Genomic DNA, 14,995 nt, shown 5'->3' on the forward strand with positions numbered 1-14,995 from the left:
GAACAATCAGTAACAAATATGTCAATCCCCATATCAATAACAACGATCTCATCCTCCCACCAAACCCCAAACATCAGCCCGCATGTTCACATAAACAAATGACGAAAAGGAATCAGGAATCACCCATAGTCACCATCAAAACACACCGCCCCCCCTCCCACTAACTCTCCCACCCACCCCCCCAACTAATGTTAGATGTTATTAAGTTCTTGAAAGTGCATGATGAATAATGTCTATGACTTGTAGAACCCCTCCATCCTTCCCCTCATTTCAAACTTAACTTTCTCAACAATCAAGAGTTCCAACAGGTCCCCCCGCCACGCCAGGGCACAGGGTGGAGAGACTGCTCTCCATCCCAGCAGGATCCGCCTTCGGGCGATCAACGAGGTGAAGGCTACAACATCTGCCTCCGCACCCTTTCCAACCCTGGCTGGTCCGACACCCCGAATATGGCCACCCAGGGGCCCAGGTCCAGTTTCACGCACACCACTTTAGAAATTACCCTAAAAACCTCCTTCCAGTAATCCTCTAGCTATGGACCAAAACATATGAACGTGATTAGCAGGCCCCCCCCCCCCCCCCCCCCCCCCCTCCCCCGGCAATGTTCACACACATCTTCTACTCCTTCAAAGAATCGGCTCATCCTCGCCCTTCGTCAGGTGTGCTCTGTATACCACCTTCAGCTGTATCTGCCCCAACCTCACGCACGAGGTGAAGGCATTCACTCTCCGGAGTACCTCACACCAGAACCCCACCTCCATATCCTCTCTCAACTCTTCCTCCCACTTTGCTTTGATCCCTTCCAGTGGTGCCTTCTCCTCTTCCAAAATAGTTCCGTAAACCGCTGACCCTACCCCCGTCTCCAGACCCCTGTCGTCAGCACCTCCTCCAGCAATGTGGAGGCCTGCTGAGGCCTTTCTGGCAAAATCTCGAACCTGCACGTATCTAAACATTTCCCCCGCTCCAGCCCATACTTCGCTTCCAGCTCCTTTAGCCCTGCAAACCAACCCCTAAGAAACAAATCTTTTAGTGTCTTAATCCCCCTCTCCTATTTCCGAAAATTTCCATCCCTCCTCCCTGGCTCAAATCTGTGGTTCCCCCGAATTGGCATTTCCCTTGACCCTGCCTCCAAATTCTCAATGAAGCTATTATTACCGGACTCACTGAGTATTTCCCCGGGGCTACCGGGAGCGGCGCTGTTGCTAGTGCTTTCAATCCCGACCCCGGCCCCCTGCACAAACTCTTCTCCATTCTGACCCATTGGGAATCAACCCCTCTGACCCAGCTCCGCACCTTCTCCACATTTGCTGCCCAGTAGTAATACATCAGGTTCGGAAGACCCAAACCCCCTGCCTGTCTTCCCCTCTGTAGCAGCACAATTTGCATTCCTACTTGCTTATGTCTTTGTATCTTAACTTTCTGTGATTAGTGTACAAGGGCCTCCAAATCTCACTTCGTATCAACATTTGTTAGTTACTTTACTACCAAAGTGGATAATTCCACACTTTCCCACATCAAACTCAATTTTTGCCCAATTGTTTAACCAGCTTGTATCTATTGGCAGTATCTTTACATCCTCTTGATTGCTTACTTTCCCACCTAACTTTGTATTATCTGCAAACTTGAATATATTGCACTGGGTCCCGTCATCCAACTGATTGATATATATTTAAAGAGCTGAGATCGGTAAGATTTTCGGGTTTTGGGGTATAAAACTCTTGTAATTAAAATTTTTAAGTTCCAACTTCTTAATTTCAAACACTAGGGTCCTCAGTTGTTCTTGGCCTGAAAAGATACAAATAATTTATGAACCAAGTAGAATTTAGTAAGTAAGATTTTACTGATACTTAAAACAGCAAAGACATGAAGACCCTCATCACTCAACTTCCTAGGAGTCCTTGAGTGATGCCAATATTTTTTCTTTCCTGCCTTTGAAATGATAATGCATCCAGAAGAGTCACGCCCCAGAAGCCATGGTGACAAACATGAAGCCAACAAAGACTCCAATTTTCCAACTTTTATCCCATTATCTCCTTATTCCGAAATCCCTTATTTGGAAATAATTCAAATTCACCTTTTTCATTGTTTTAGGCTGTGAGTCATCTCATGTCACCTCACCTAAGTAACTAGAGGCCATGTAGACTAAAGACAAATGTTCAACCATTATTTCCTTGGCCCCTAGAGTTTGCATTCCATAGCGAACAAATATCACATTTCCTTCAGATAGAGAACGATTACAATAAATAATTGTAACCTAAGTCCCATAGACACTAAAACCACATTGAGAACAAATATTAATAACACTTCCTATCATGATGCCAAAACAGAAAGAAAATTCTGCCAAATGTTCTACCTTACAAACATAGTTAATCAATTAAATCAATGCGTAGATTCTGTTTAAAGGTCAGGGGCAGGAATTTTCATCCCGCCTCACCCATTTTCTGGTGCAGCGCTCCTCTATCCTGGCAGGATCCTCTATCCTGGCAGCCGGCCAATGGGGGGAGGAGGGGGGGGGGGGGTCGCAGAGTGGTTCCCATTGTGGGCAATCCCACGTCATTGGGAAATCCATGGGCGTGAGTGCGCTTCCAGCGAAGCGGAGAATCCCACCGATGGAGAATCCCGCTGCGGGCGTCATCCTAAGAAGAAACTACTTCCCAGCCATTTATCCAACTGGTAAACAACTGCTTATTACAGCTGAATCCAGACTCTCAAGCAAAATTTGGTCTTTTTTAAAAATAAATTTAGAGTACCTAATTATTTGTCTTCCAATTAAAGGGCAAGTTAGTGTGGCCAATCCACCTACCTTGTACACCTTTGGGTTGTGGGGATGAGCCCCACGTAGACACGGGGAGAAAGTGCAAACTCCACATAGACAGTGACCCGGATCGAACCTGGGTCCTCGACACTGTGAAGCAGCAGGGCTAACCACTGCACCACCATGCTGCCCGCAAAAGTTAGTCCTAAAATAATTGAGTGTCGTTTCTCATAAGCAACAGCGTTCCTGCAAACAATTCAAATTGCATTGACTGCCCAAGAATTCACTAACAGAAATTAAAACTGACATGTCCAAAAAGTGATTTACAATAAAATCCATAGATGTTAGCAACCAACAACAAACCATAAAAAATAGTAGAATTATCAAAATCTTACAGGCCTAAGCACTGATCCTTAGATATACACTGCCAACCAAAAATAACCTGTTTATTTCTACTCTGTGTTTTCATTCTGTTAACCAATCCTCAATCCATGCTAAAATATTATACACAGTGCATGGAGCCCTAACCTTATGTAGCAACCTATTACCTGGCACCTTATTGAATGCTTTCTGAAAATCCAAATATACCACACCTATTATTTCTCCCTTATCTACCCTGCTGGTTAAACACGCAAAAAAATTAATTTGATTGGTCAAATACAATTTATTTTCATAAAATCTTCTAGACTCTACCTAATTGTATTGTGATTATCCATACACCCAGTTATCACATCCAAAATAATAGATTCTAGCAGTTGTCCGACCGATCATGTTAGGCTAATCAACTTATAATTTTCTGCTTTCTGTCTCCCTCTTTATTTAAAAAGTGGGGTTGCATTTGCTGCATCTGATTCCTGGGAACTCTGGAAGGTCAAAACCAGTGCATCCACTATATCTACAGCCAGCTCAAGCAAAACCCTAAAGTCCAGAGGATTTGTTGCCTTTTAGTCCCATTAATTTCTCCTGTAATTTTGCCTTACTAATATAGGTTCCTCACTCTCATTAGACTTTGGACAGAATTCTGACAGTAGAGTTGTGGTGAATTTGCGTACAAATCGGTTAAAGCCCCAAATAACAGAATCAGGTTAGAAACTTAACATTATCCCATCCACTTCTGGGTTTTACCAGGGTGAGTTTAAAGGCCAGAGGAAAACCCCCTCTGGATAGATTGGGTGAGTAATTTAAATATTCAAGGAGGCAATTCCCTCAGGAATTAACCCAACATTCTGGCTTTAACAAGCAGAACATGGGTTTCCCAAGCTGGCTGAAACTCCTCAAGCTAAGCAAGGCAAGAGCACTGTGGAGAGCCATTGGCAAGAGAACCGGCAGCCTGGGAATTGTTTCAATCGATAATTGAGTCTGTGAGAAAGGCTTGTGCTCACAGCACTCTGCCAGAGACACTCTGAGTGGGAAGTGTTGCATCTCAAACTACTCCTGTCACTTCCTGCCTGGAGGAGGTGCTCATGGGGGTGTACTGGTGCTGCCATGACTTCACTCAGCCCTACCGACTGATTTGATGCTGTGTTTGTGAACTTGGTAAGAAGTCTTACAACACTAGGTTAAATTCCAACAGGTTTATTTGGAATCATTAGCTTTCGGAGCGCATGATGAAGGAGCTGCACTCCAAAAGCTAGTGATTGCAAATAAGCCTGTTGGACTTTAACCTGGTGTTGTAAGACTTCTTACTGTGTCACCCCAGTCCAACGCCGGCATCTCCACATCATTTGAGAACTTGGACCAGACAGGCCCAGTCAATACATTCACTTGTCACACGCCAAAGAAAATACATTTAGTTGCAAGAGCTGTCATATTATTCAAAGGGCTCGGCATCCAACTTGCAGGAAGACAACTTAGAATAATGTTTACTATTGTAAAGTCTCTGAAAGCACGATGGTGTGCTTTTGGAGGTGTTGTGGTGAGTTCCTGGATTTGGCAATATTGTTTCATCCTCACAAAGGAGGACAGTCGATCTGCTGGCGTGTCCATACCAAGACTGAAAGTAAGAACTCAGAAAGGGGAAGGAGGTGGCGGGATTGGCTTATGAGAAAAGATTATGGCGACATGGCTTGTACTCTCTAGAGTTTAGAAGAATAAGAGGTAATTTTGAGAGGAATAAAAAATTCTTACATGGCTCGACAGGATAAATCCAGGAAGAATGTTCCCCCTGGTTGGCAAGGGTGGTCTAGAACCAGGGGACACAGTCTCAGAATAAAAGGTAGTCCATTTAGGACTGAGCTGATGGGGAATTTCTTCAATCAGAGCATGGTACATCTTTGGAATTCCTTACCTCGGTGGGCTATGGAGGCTCAGTGTTGGCATATGTTCAAAGCAGAGGTCAAAATAATTCTCAATGTCAATGGCATTAAGATATATGGGAATAGTTTGGGGAGATGGCATTGAGGTAAAAGATCAGCTATCATCTAGTTAAATGGTAGAACAGGTTATTGGGGCTCAATAGCCTAGTACTACTCACATATCCCTATGTGTGGAGGAAAGCAAGAGGTCCATGGTCAGGGTGAGGTTGAGCTGGAAGTTGAGAAGGCCTCACTATTCGCAGCATGCTGGATGCTACAGGCAATGGCATAGTTGACCCCATGACAAAGGAAACTATATCTTCTGTAGGACATAGCAGATGCAGTCATCCTTACCTTTATAAGTCAAATTGGAAATATTGGGAATACAACCTTGATTAGTTTAGGGATTTGCACCACCAGGTTGATCAAGACCTTTTCCTGCTGGCTGAATTCTAATTCCAGCTCCCTTCCTTGTTTTATTCCCAGATGAGAGGGATTTGTTGGTGCAGCTCCCTGACAAGATGAGACTGGACATTGCCATCGATGTTAACTACAGCATCATCAGTAAAGTTGCATTGTTTCAGGTATGGAGACAGCCAAAAGGAGCTTGCCTAAAGGAATGTTTGTTCATATCGTAGGGAATAAGGAGCTGGAACTTGCACAAATGAATGAGCAAAGCTGTGGGAAACATTAAAGCCTTTGCTGGTGTCCTGATGTTCCATTTCCCCCACTGTTAAGAGACAAGAGTGACATTTGTACAGAACATTGCACTTCGGATATGTTGAAACAAACCTGACTGTTCTGCAGATAAGATACTGAGAATTTCCAATTTGTTCAGTTTTGTGTAACAGTGATCCTGCGTAGAATGGAGGAGCATCTGAACCCCAAGAGTATGAGGGTTGGGAGTAGCTGGGGAGGGAGATGGAAGTTTGTGATTCTAGAACAGAAGTGTAACTTGGATCCAATGTGTCCATTTCCAGATGTAACAGAGGCACATTTGTTTACTACACGGTGAAATCGAAGTTTTAATAATTGGTTGTGGCAATGAATATATTGGAGGCATTAGTGAGCTCTTTTCAAATCAGTTTTAAATCAGTACTGATTTCCCGAGGCTTGGGAAACTGAGCAGGTAAACAGAAGTGAACTTCAGCAACTGTTCAGGTAGATATTGTCATTGTCACATGTGAATAAAACCTCACTTTCTGTACTTAATGGGTGGAATCATCTCCTCCCACCAGAGGCAGGGTTCCTGGCAGGCAAGGGCGGATGATATATCGGGAGTTGAAAAATAATTTTCCCAACGGCAGGAAATAATGGTGGAGACTTGCGGTCCCGACCGTCATGGCAGGTTAATGACAGGTTGCCATTCCTGCCAGAGGCCGGAATAGTTGGGATTCAAACGAACACCAGACCAAAATTTCAACCCCCACGCCCCATCCAATCGACAGTGCCATCAGGGGGATTTCACACTGGTCCAGAAATGTCCAGGCCAACATGGCATTTGGAAGTCTGGACTTACCTGGATAGACACATGATGTACCAAGTGGAGCTTGGAGTCAATGTGGGAACCAAGAGCTGCAAGTGGAGCCACACACAGCAAGTGGACAAGCAGAGCCTCGATCAAGCGGAGAACCCAGCAACAGGTCTACAGCTGCAGAAATTAATGGCAGACGAAGAGGGCCTTTGTGGACGGGGGGAGGGGAAGAACATGGGGGGAGTGCACAAAGAGGATGTGGCTGAGGTGATGCTAAAAACATTGAGGGGGAAGTCTTGCAGGGGTTTTGAATGGGTGTAGTGGGGAAATGGAGTTGGGGCAAAAGAAGGACAGTGGGGGAAGAATAGGACCAAGAGTGGTGGGGTGATGCAGGTGAACAAGGGGATCATATGTGGGGGTACAGGTGAACAAGGGGACCGTAAGTGATTGGTGCAGGTGAACAAGGGGACCGTAATAATAAAAGTACTAATCTTCATTGTCACAAGTCGGCATACATTAACACTGCAATGAGGTTACTGTGAAAAGCCCCTAGTCGCCACACTCCAGTGCCTGTTCGGGTACACTGAGGGAGAATTCAGAATGTCCAGTTCACCTAACGAGCACGTCTTTAGGGACTTGTGCGAGGTAACAGGAGCACCAGAAGGAAATCCACGCTGACACGGGAGAACGTGCAGATTCCGCACAGTCAGGGACCCAAGCCGGGAATCGAGCTTGGGACCCTGGCGCTGTGAAGAAACAGTGCTAACCACTGTGCTACTGTGCTGCCGATAAGTGAGTGGTGCAGGTTATTAAGGTGAATATAAATGAGGAGTGCAGCTCAACAAGGGGACCGTAGGTATGGGGTGCAGGTGGACAACGGGACTGTAGTGAGTGGTGCAGGTGAACAAGGGGAATGTAAATGGGTGGTGCAGGTGAACAAGGGGATCATATGTGGGGGGGGGGTAACAGGTGAACAAGAGAACAGTAAGTGATGGTTAAGGTGAACAAGGGGACTGTAAGTGCGTAGTGCAGATGAACAAGTGGATTGTGAGTGAGTGGTGCAGGTGAACAAAGGGACTGTGAGTGAGTGGTGCAGGTGAACAAGGGTGTCTTGTTATGCTCTTGGCGTAGCATAAGCGGCTTCCTTAACATAGAACATAGAACATAGAACAGTACAGCACAGAACAGGCCCTTCGGCCCTCTATGTTGTGCCGAGCAATGACCACCCTACTTAAACCCACATAACCCATATACCCGTAACCCAACAATCCCCCCCATTAACCTTACACTACGGGCAATTTAGCATGGCCAATCCACCCTCATTTCCATCCTATCCCAATAACCCCTCCTAAACGTTTTAGATACTAAGGGCAATTTATCATGGCCAAACCACCTAACCTGCACGTCTTTGGACTGTGGGAGGAAACCGGAGCACCCGGAGGAAACCCACGCAGACACGGGGAGAACGTGCAGTCTCCGCACAGACAGTGACCCAGCGGGGAATCGAACCTGGGACCCTGGCGCTGTGAAGCCACAATGCTATCCACTGTGCTACCGTGCTGCCCATTGGTCCTGTCCTATCTTACTGACCTATTGGTTGAGTGTCTGTGTGTCATGTCTCTGGTGCTCCCTCTACTGTCTAGCTAGTTTACGTGTACTTACATTAACCCCTTGTGTATCTACAGTGAACCATATCACCACATCCTCCTTTTTTTCGTGTTACAGATTTTCTGTACACTTAAAGAAAATTGAACAAAAAAAACAGGTAGATAAACGATGCTCTGTACAAGTTATGAGAACAGTCATTAAACAATAAGTCCAAATCATATGTGTGAGTCCAAAACCCATCAATAATCATGGTCGAATGTCTTTCTTGTTGGGTTGGTTAGTTGGTGATTTTGATGGTGGCATGTCCTTGTGAACGCAATCAGTGTCCCTGTGCATAAGGAACCAAGAAGTGGTCAAATCACTTCGCTGTCTGATTTGGAGTCTTTTTTTCTTCCGATGCTTGTTGTAGCGATGTTGGATGGCATCTGTTCTGAAAGCCGGGTTGCCTGTTGGTAGTGCAGCACACGTGAATTGGTAAGATGCATCGTCCTGCCATGGTATGTCATTGTACTGAGCTGAGCAGTAACAGTGTCCCGCATTTACAGAGTTGTACCATGTCGTACCAGTCGTAGTTCCAATGGTGTGTTTGTCGTGCTTGTTGTCGACGTTGTTGCCTTTGGTACGCGTTGTGTCGTTGTCTTTGATATGGTTTTCATAGGCTGTGATGTTGTGTCGGTTGGTTTTGTTGCCGTGGTTGCTGCGCTGAAGAACCACACTGTGGATAAAACGAGTCCTTCACACATTTACTCGTGTCAGTGTGCTTTGTGGCATCTGCTGTCACCTTGAGCGTGCCGTCACTGTGTTGGCGGCGCTCCCCGTCTGGAGTCATGTCCGGCTTACGTGAATCAGCTTTGGCGTTTGGTTGCTCCCCATCTGGAGTCTGGTCTGTTTCACCTGAGTCAGTGTTGGTTTGTCGATGCTCCCCATCTGGAGTCGTAGCAGGTTTACTGGAGCCGGCTGAGAGTTCTTGGTGCTCTATGTCTGGAGTCAAAATATTCAGGAATGCATTTGCTTGTGGAGAGGCTCAAGCGAATGAGGTTTGAAGTAACGTGGTGTCACCGGAGTCACCAGTGGTCTCACTGTGATCGACGAGTGCCTCTGTACACACTAGCTGAGGTCTGTCATATTGCACATCTTGTATGGGAAGTGGGATGCTGTCGTCACTTGTCTCACATACAGTGGGTCGAGCCTCAGTAGCTTCTTGTTGTTCACTTGGGCTGGGTAGACTGTCAGAGTCTTCTTCTGGTGGCTCAAACAGTGTGGGTGGACTGTCATAGTCGCTTTGTTGCTCACTGGAGTGTGGTAGACTGTCATAGTCGTCTTGCTGTGCACTTGAGCATGGCAGACTGTCATAGCCTTTCTGTTGTTCACTTGAGCGTGGCAGACTTGCATTGTCTGCTGCTGGTTGCTCAGAGGAGGTTGCTAGACCCTCATGGTCTTGTTCATGCAAGGACTGCGCTTTGGAGTCTTGCATTGCTTCCATCGTGGAGGCTGTCCATGAGCTTGCTGTGGAGGCTTGTGTCACTCGAGTCACTTCTTGTTCATGCAAGGACTGCGGTGTAGAGTCTTGCGTTTCTTCTATCATGGAGTCTGTCCACGAGCTCGCTGTGGAGGCTTGTACCGCTCTCTGCCTCTTGGTGTCAGGCCACAGGATAATCCTGCACTCACGAGTCGGGATGTCATATATGCTGGGCTGAAGATGCTCAAATCCGAAGAACTCGTCATTGGGGTCTTGAATGTACAACACGTCTAGTTGTGGTTTGGATTTGGTACTGGGGTAGCCTACCAAGGTGAAAGCTTTGTCTGAGTCGTTGTCTTCCAAGACCATATCATCATGTTTTGTGTCGGAGCTGGCATTGGGCTTGCGATGTCCAAAGAAGAAATAAAAGTCGGTGTCATAGTATTCAAGGACTGCATCATCTATTTTGGCAGTGCTACCTGCTTGTTGCAGAGTTCTGCGGAGGTTACTTTGAGCTATTGGTTGAATTTCAGGCATTCTGCTGTCATTCCAGGTGAAATAATCTTTTTTTACGTCTTTAAGAATTTTCTTTTGTGTTTTGGGACATTTCCCCTTTAAATGGGCGTGGTCCGGGGCCTCTGACGTCATGAAGCGTGTGACATAGTTCGTAGAAGTGATTGGGCATGCTCAGATCGCTGTTCCTTTACTTGGGGCCTTTTTCTCCACTGCGCATGTGCAGCACCTTTACCAAGATGGCTGCAATTCAAAACGGCAGATTTCTGCTGCAAGCCTACCTCGTGGTGAGTTTTGGTGCTTCTTTTACCATTTTTTTTGTATTCTCCTCGCAGAATTCTTGGAATTTGTCCAGGACTGCCTGGAAATCGCTCTTGTTTTGCCCCTTTGAGTATTTGAAGGTCTGGAAGATTTCAGCTGCTTCTGGGCCCGCGATGGTGAGTAGAAGCTTTATTTTCTCTGCATCCGCCACGCCATCTAGGCCGGACGCTACCAGGTAGATCTCAAATCTCTGCCTGAACCAACGGCAGTTTTCACTGAGATTGCCTTGGTACCTGAGCTGCTGCAGAACCAGAATCCCGAACATCGTCTTGCCTGGCTGTTGTTGCTGGTTGTCACTGTTTGCTGAGTTGTAGCTATATGGATTGAGACAGCCACTCCTGTGTACCATGTCTTGTTATTCTCTTGGCGTAGCATAAGCGGCTTCCTTGATGTGCACTCTGACAAAGGAAGGTTCAAACGTGGAGATAACTTCAACATGTTTATTAACTATTTACAATTCTCCTACTCGGGTTCGCCACGACTGCTAATCCTTCTATAGCTACTCAGACTGACTAACCAGTCAGCGACAATCCACGTGGTGGGTCTGATATTGAATCAACCCTGTGTCTGTACTGACTAAGTGTCTCCACTGGAAAGAGGAAGATCATGTGTGCTGTGTCCTTTATATATGGGTTGGTATAATGCCCCCCTGTGGTAGTGTCACCTCTGTGTATCGTGAATGCCCATTGGTTGTGTCCTATCTTACTGACCTATTGGTTGAGTGTCTGTGTGTCATGTCTCTGGTGCTCCCTCTAGTGTCTAGCTAGTCTACATGTATTTACATTAACCCCTTGTGTATCTACAGTGATGCATATCACCACAAAGGGGGCTGTGAGGGAGTGATGCAGGTGAACAAGGGGACTGTGAGTGAGTTGGGCAGGTGGGCAAGGGGGCTGTGAGTGAGTGGTGCAGGTGAACAAGAGACTCTGAATTGGGTTGGGACTTGGGTTCGGGGAAGGGGTCAATTATACCAATTGACTGGAGGAAGCAAACCAAGAGAATTGTAGGATGCTGGAATAATTACAGTAAAAAGGGCCAATGGTATGCAGTAGTGTGGCAGGATGAGCGTCCTGCGAGGGTGGAAGATGGAGGTTAGTGTTGTTGAAGGGCTGAAATTAAATTCTGATCTTTGGGTTAGGAAGCACATGGGTGGGCATTTCAACGATGACTGAGGTGGGCTTGTCAGAGAGGCTGGGGATGTGGACATTCACTGTAACGGACAGAAGGATGATGTTGGGTGCGGGAGATGGGGTTGGGGGTGTGACCGTGAGGAAGATGACTATGATACTGGTTGGGGTCAATGGGGGTGCAGGGTGTGGGAACCGGGGGGTGGGGTAGATAAGAGGTATTGGAGCGAACCAGAAATGGCTGCACCAGATCTACCCAGTGCCTCAAAGTCCTGTTATGGAAATGAAATACTGAATAGGATTAGGCTCATCAGCTTGGCGGAGCTGCCAGTCAGCTCAAATGAGTAAGTCAACTGGGGGAGACCCCCATCATGTAATTCTGACAAGGCAGATGCAATTAGAGCGAAAAGGCTTTGAAGGGCAAAGGAGCAGTGTGTTTTGTGTGAGGCTTCTTGCAATTGGCTTGCAAGGGCCAAGGTGAAGATCAATGCCTCCATATGCACGCAAAATTCTGGAGGGACATGGGGCGCGATTCTCCGACCCCCACGCCGGGTGGGAGAATCGCGGGAGTGCCGGGCGATTCCCGCCACGCCGCCCGAGCACCCGCACGCGATTCTCCCACCCCCCCACCCCCCAATACGGCGTGCCGAGTTTTACGACAGGCCGCCCAGAGAATCGCCGCTCGCCGTTTCTTTTTTTTTTAATAAACAATTTTATTGAGGTAGTTTTTGGCTTTATAAACAGTTACAGACATCATCAGAAAGGAAGCAAAAAAGGCAAAAATGTGCAAACATCCACGTACTTTCAATACTTCCATCGTAACATATTGCACAAGCCCGCTCCCCTCCCACCGGTACTACCCGCCATATTTTCCCTCCTATTCTACTCTACCCCCCCTCCCTCCCCCCACCCCCCTGCTGACGCTCACTCTCCCGCAAAGAAGTCAATAAATGGTTGCCACCTCCGGGTGAACCCCTGCACAGATCCCCTCAAGGCGAACTTAATTTTTTCCATCCCCAGGAAACTCGACATGTCTGCAAGCCACCACTCAGTCTTCGGGGGCTTTGAGTCCCTCCACGCCAATAATATTCGTCGCCGGGCTATCAGGGAAGCAAAAGCCAGCACATCGGCCTCTTTCTCCCCCTGGACGCCCGGGTCTTCCGAAACACCAAAAATTGCCACCCCTGGACTCATCACCACCCTTGTTTTTAGCACCTGGGACATGACCCCCGCAAATCCCTCCCAGTACCCCCTCAGCTCAGGGCATGCCCAAAACATGTGAACATGGTTCGCTGGTCCTCCCGCGCACCTAGCGCATTTGTCCTCTATCCCGAAAAATTTGCTCATCCGAGCCACCGTCATATGGGCCCGGTGAACGACCTTAAATTGGATCAGCCCGAGCCTAGCACATGTCGCGGTCGAGTTTACCCTACTCAGGGCTTCTGCCCACAGCCCATCCTCCATTTCCCCGCCTAGCTCCTCCTCCCATTTAAATTTCAGTTCCTCTGTCTGGGACCCTTCCTCCCTCATGAGCACATTATATATACCCGAGACTCTGCCCTCCCCTTCTTCCCTCCTAGAGACTATTCTGTCGAGGATCCCCATTGGCGGGAGGCGCGGGAAAGATGGGACCTGTCTACGAACAAAGTCCCGCAACTGTAAGTATCGAAAATCATTTCCCCTTACCAACCCAAATTTCTCCTCCAAGCTCCTCAAAGTCACGAAGCTCCCTTCCAGGAACATATCACCCACCCTTCCCGCCCCTGCTCGTCACCATACTCGGAACCCCCCATCCATACTGCCGGGGGCAAACCGATGGTTGTCGCAGATTGGCGCCCAGACAGACGCCCCCATCTCCCCCACATGCCTCCTCCACTGGCCCCATATCCGCAGGGTCGCCACCACTACCGGGCTGGTGGTGTACTTGGCCGGCGGCAGCGGTAGAGGAGCCGTGACCAGGGCTTCCAAACTGGAGCCCCTGCACGAAGCCGCCTCCACCCGCTCCCAAATAGACCCCGTACCCACCATCCACTTCCTTATCATAGCGATGTTGGCCGCCCAGTAATAATTGACCAGACTCGGCAAAGCCAGCCCTCCCTCGCTGCGGTTCCTCTCCAACATCGCCTTCTTCACCCGCGGAGACTTTCCCGCCCAGACAAAGCTCATGATCAGCCCGTTAACTCTTTTGAAGAAGGACTGTGGGATAAAGATCGGGAGGCACTGAAAAATAAACAAAAATCGAGGGAGGATTGTCATCTTTACAGTCTGCACCCTCTCTGCCAGCGACAGCGGGAGTGCATCCCATCTCCGAAACTCTCCCTTCATTTGCTCCACCACCCTGGCCAAATTTAACTTATGCAGCCTGCCCCAGTCTCGTGCCACCTGGATTCCCAAATACCGGAAATTTTCCTCAACTAGCCTAAACGGTAGCCCTCTCAATCTGTTCTCCTGGCCCCTTGCCTGGACCACAAACATTTCACTCTTGACCGTATTTAATTTGTATCCTGAGAACTGGCTGAACTCCCTCAGCATTCCCAGTATAGTTCCCATCCCGGCCACTGGGTCTGACACGTACAGGAGCAGGTCGTCTGCATAAAGAGAAACCCTGTGTTCAACCCCGCCCCTCACCATCCCCTTCCAACCCTCTGCGGCTCTCAGCGCAATCGCCAGCGGCTCTATGGCCAGCGCAAACAGCAGAGGGGAGAGCGGGCAGCCCTGCCTGGTCCCTCGGTACAACCTAAAGTACTCCGACACTTCTCTGTTGGTCCTGACGCTGGCCCTCGGGGCCTGATATAATAATTTGATCCAATCCACCAATCCCTCCCCGAACCCAAACCGTCCGAGCACCTCCCATAGATAGTCCCACTCCACCCGGTCAAAGGCCTTCTCGGCGTCCATTGCCACCACTACCTCCACCTCTCTACCCGCCGGGGGCATCATTATCACATTGAGCAATCTCCTCAGATTGGCCGCCAGCTGCCTATCTTTCACGAACCCCGTTTGATCCTCCCCAATCACCTCCGGTACACAGTCCTCCATTCCACCCGCCAGTACCTTTGCCAGGAGCTTGGCGTCTACATTAATCAGGGAGATTGGCCTGTAGGACCCGCACACCTCCGGGTCTTTACCCCGCTTCAATATCAGAGATATGGTGGCTTGTGACATTGTCGGCGGCAGGGTCCCTCTGTCCCTTGCCTCATTGAAAACCCTCGCCAAGACCGGGCCCACCAGCTCAGAGAACTTCCTATAAAACTCTACTGGGTATCCATCCGGCCCCGGGGACTTCCCCGACTGCATGGCCTTTAGGCCCCCCAATACCTCCTCTACTCTAATCGGGGCCCCCAGCTCTTCCACTCGCCCCCCCCCCCCCCCCCCCCCCCCCCCAACTGTTGGGAATGTTAACCCGTCCAGAAACCTTTTCATCCCCTCCGGTTCTTCCGGCGG

The 14,995-nt window shown here is 48.3% G+C and overlaps 1 protein-coding gene across 14 annotated transcripts in view; it reads left to right on the plus strand.

Annotated features, from left to right (window-relative positions):
• The window catches only part of LOC119971451 (cyclic nucleotide-gated cation channel beta-3-like), a 284,057-nt gene that overhangs the window by 237,288 nt on the left and 31,774 nt on the right, over positions 1-14,995 (plus strand). For all 14 annotated transcript variants that reach the window (XM_038806991.1, XM_038806994.1, XM_038806996.1 and 11 more), the window contains one exon: positions 5,536-5,633. In XM_038806991.1, the coding sequence (XP_038662919.1) occupies positions 5,536-5,633 (98 nt within the window). The remainder of the gene's footprint in view (positions 1-5,535; positions 5,634-14,995) is intronic.

The sequence above is a fragment of the Scyliorhinus canicula genome, chromosome 9 (assembly GCF_902713615.1).
Source record: "Scyliorhinus canicula chromosome 9, sScyCan1.1, whole genome shotgun sequence".
Classification (NCBI taxonomy): Eukaryota; Metazoa; Chordata; class Chondrichthyes; order Carcharhiniformes; family Scyliorhinidae; genus Scyliorhinus; species Scyliorhinus canicula.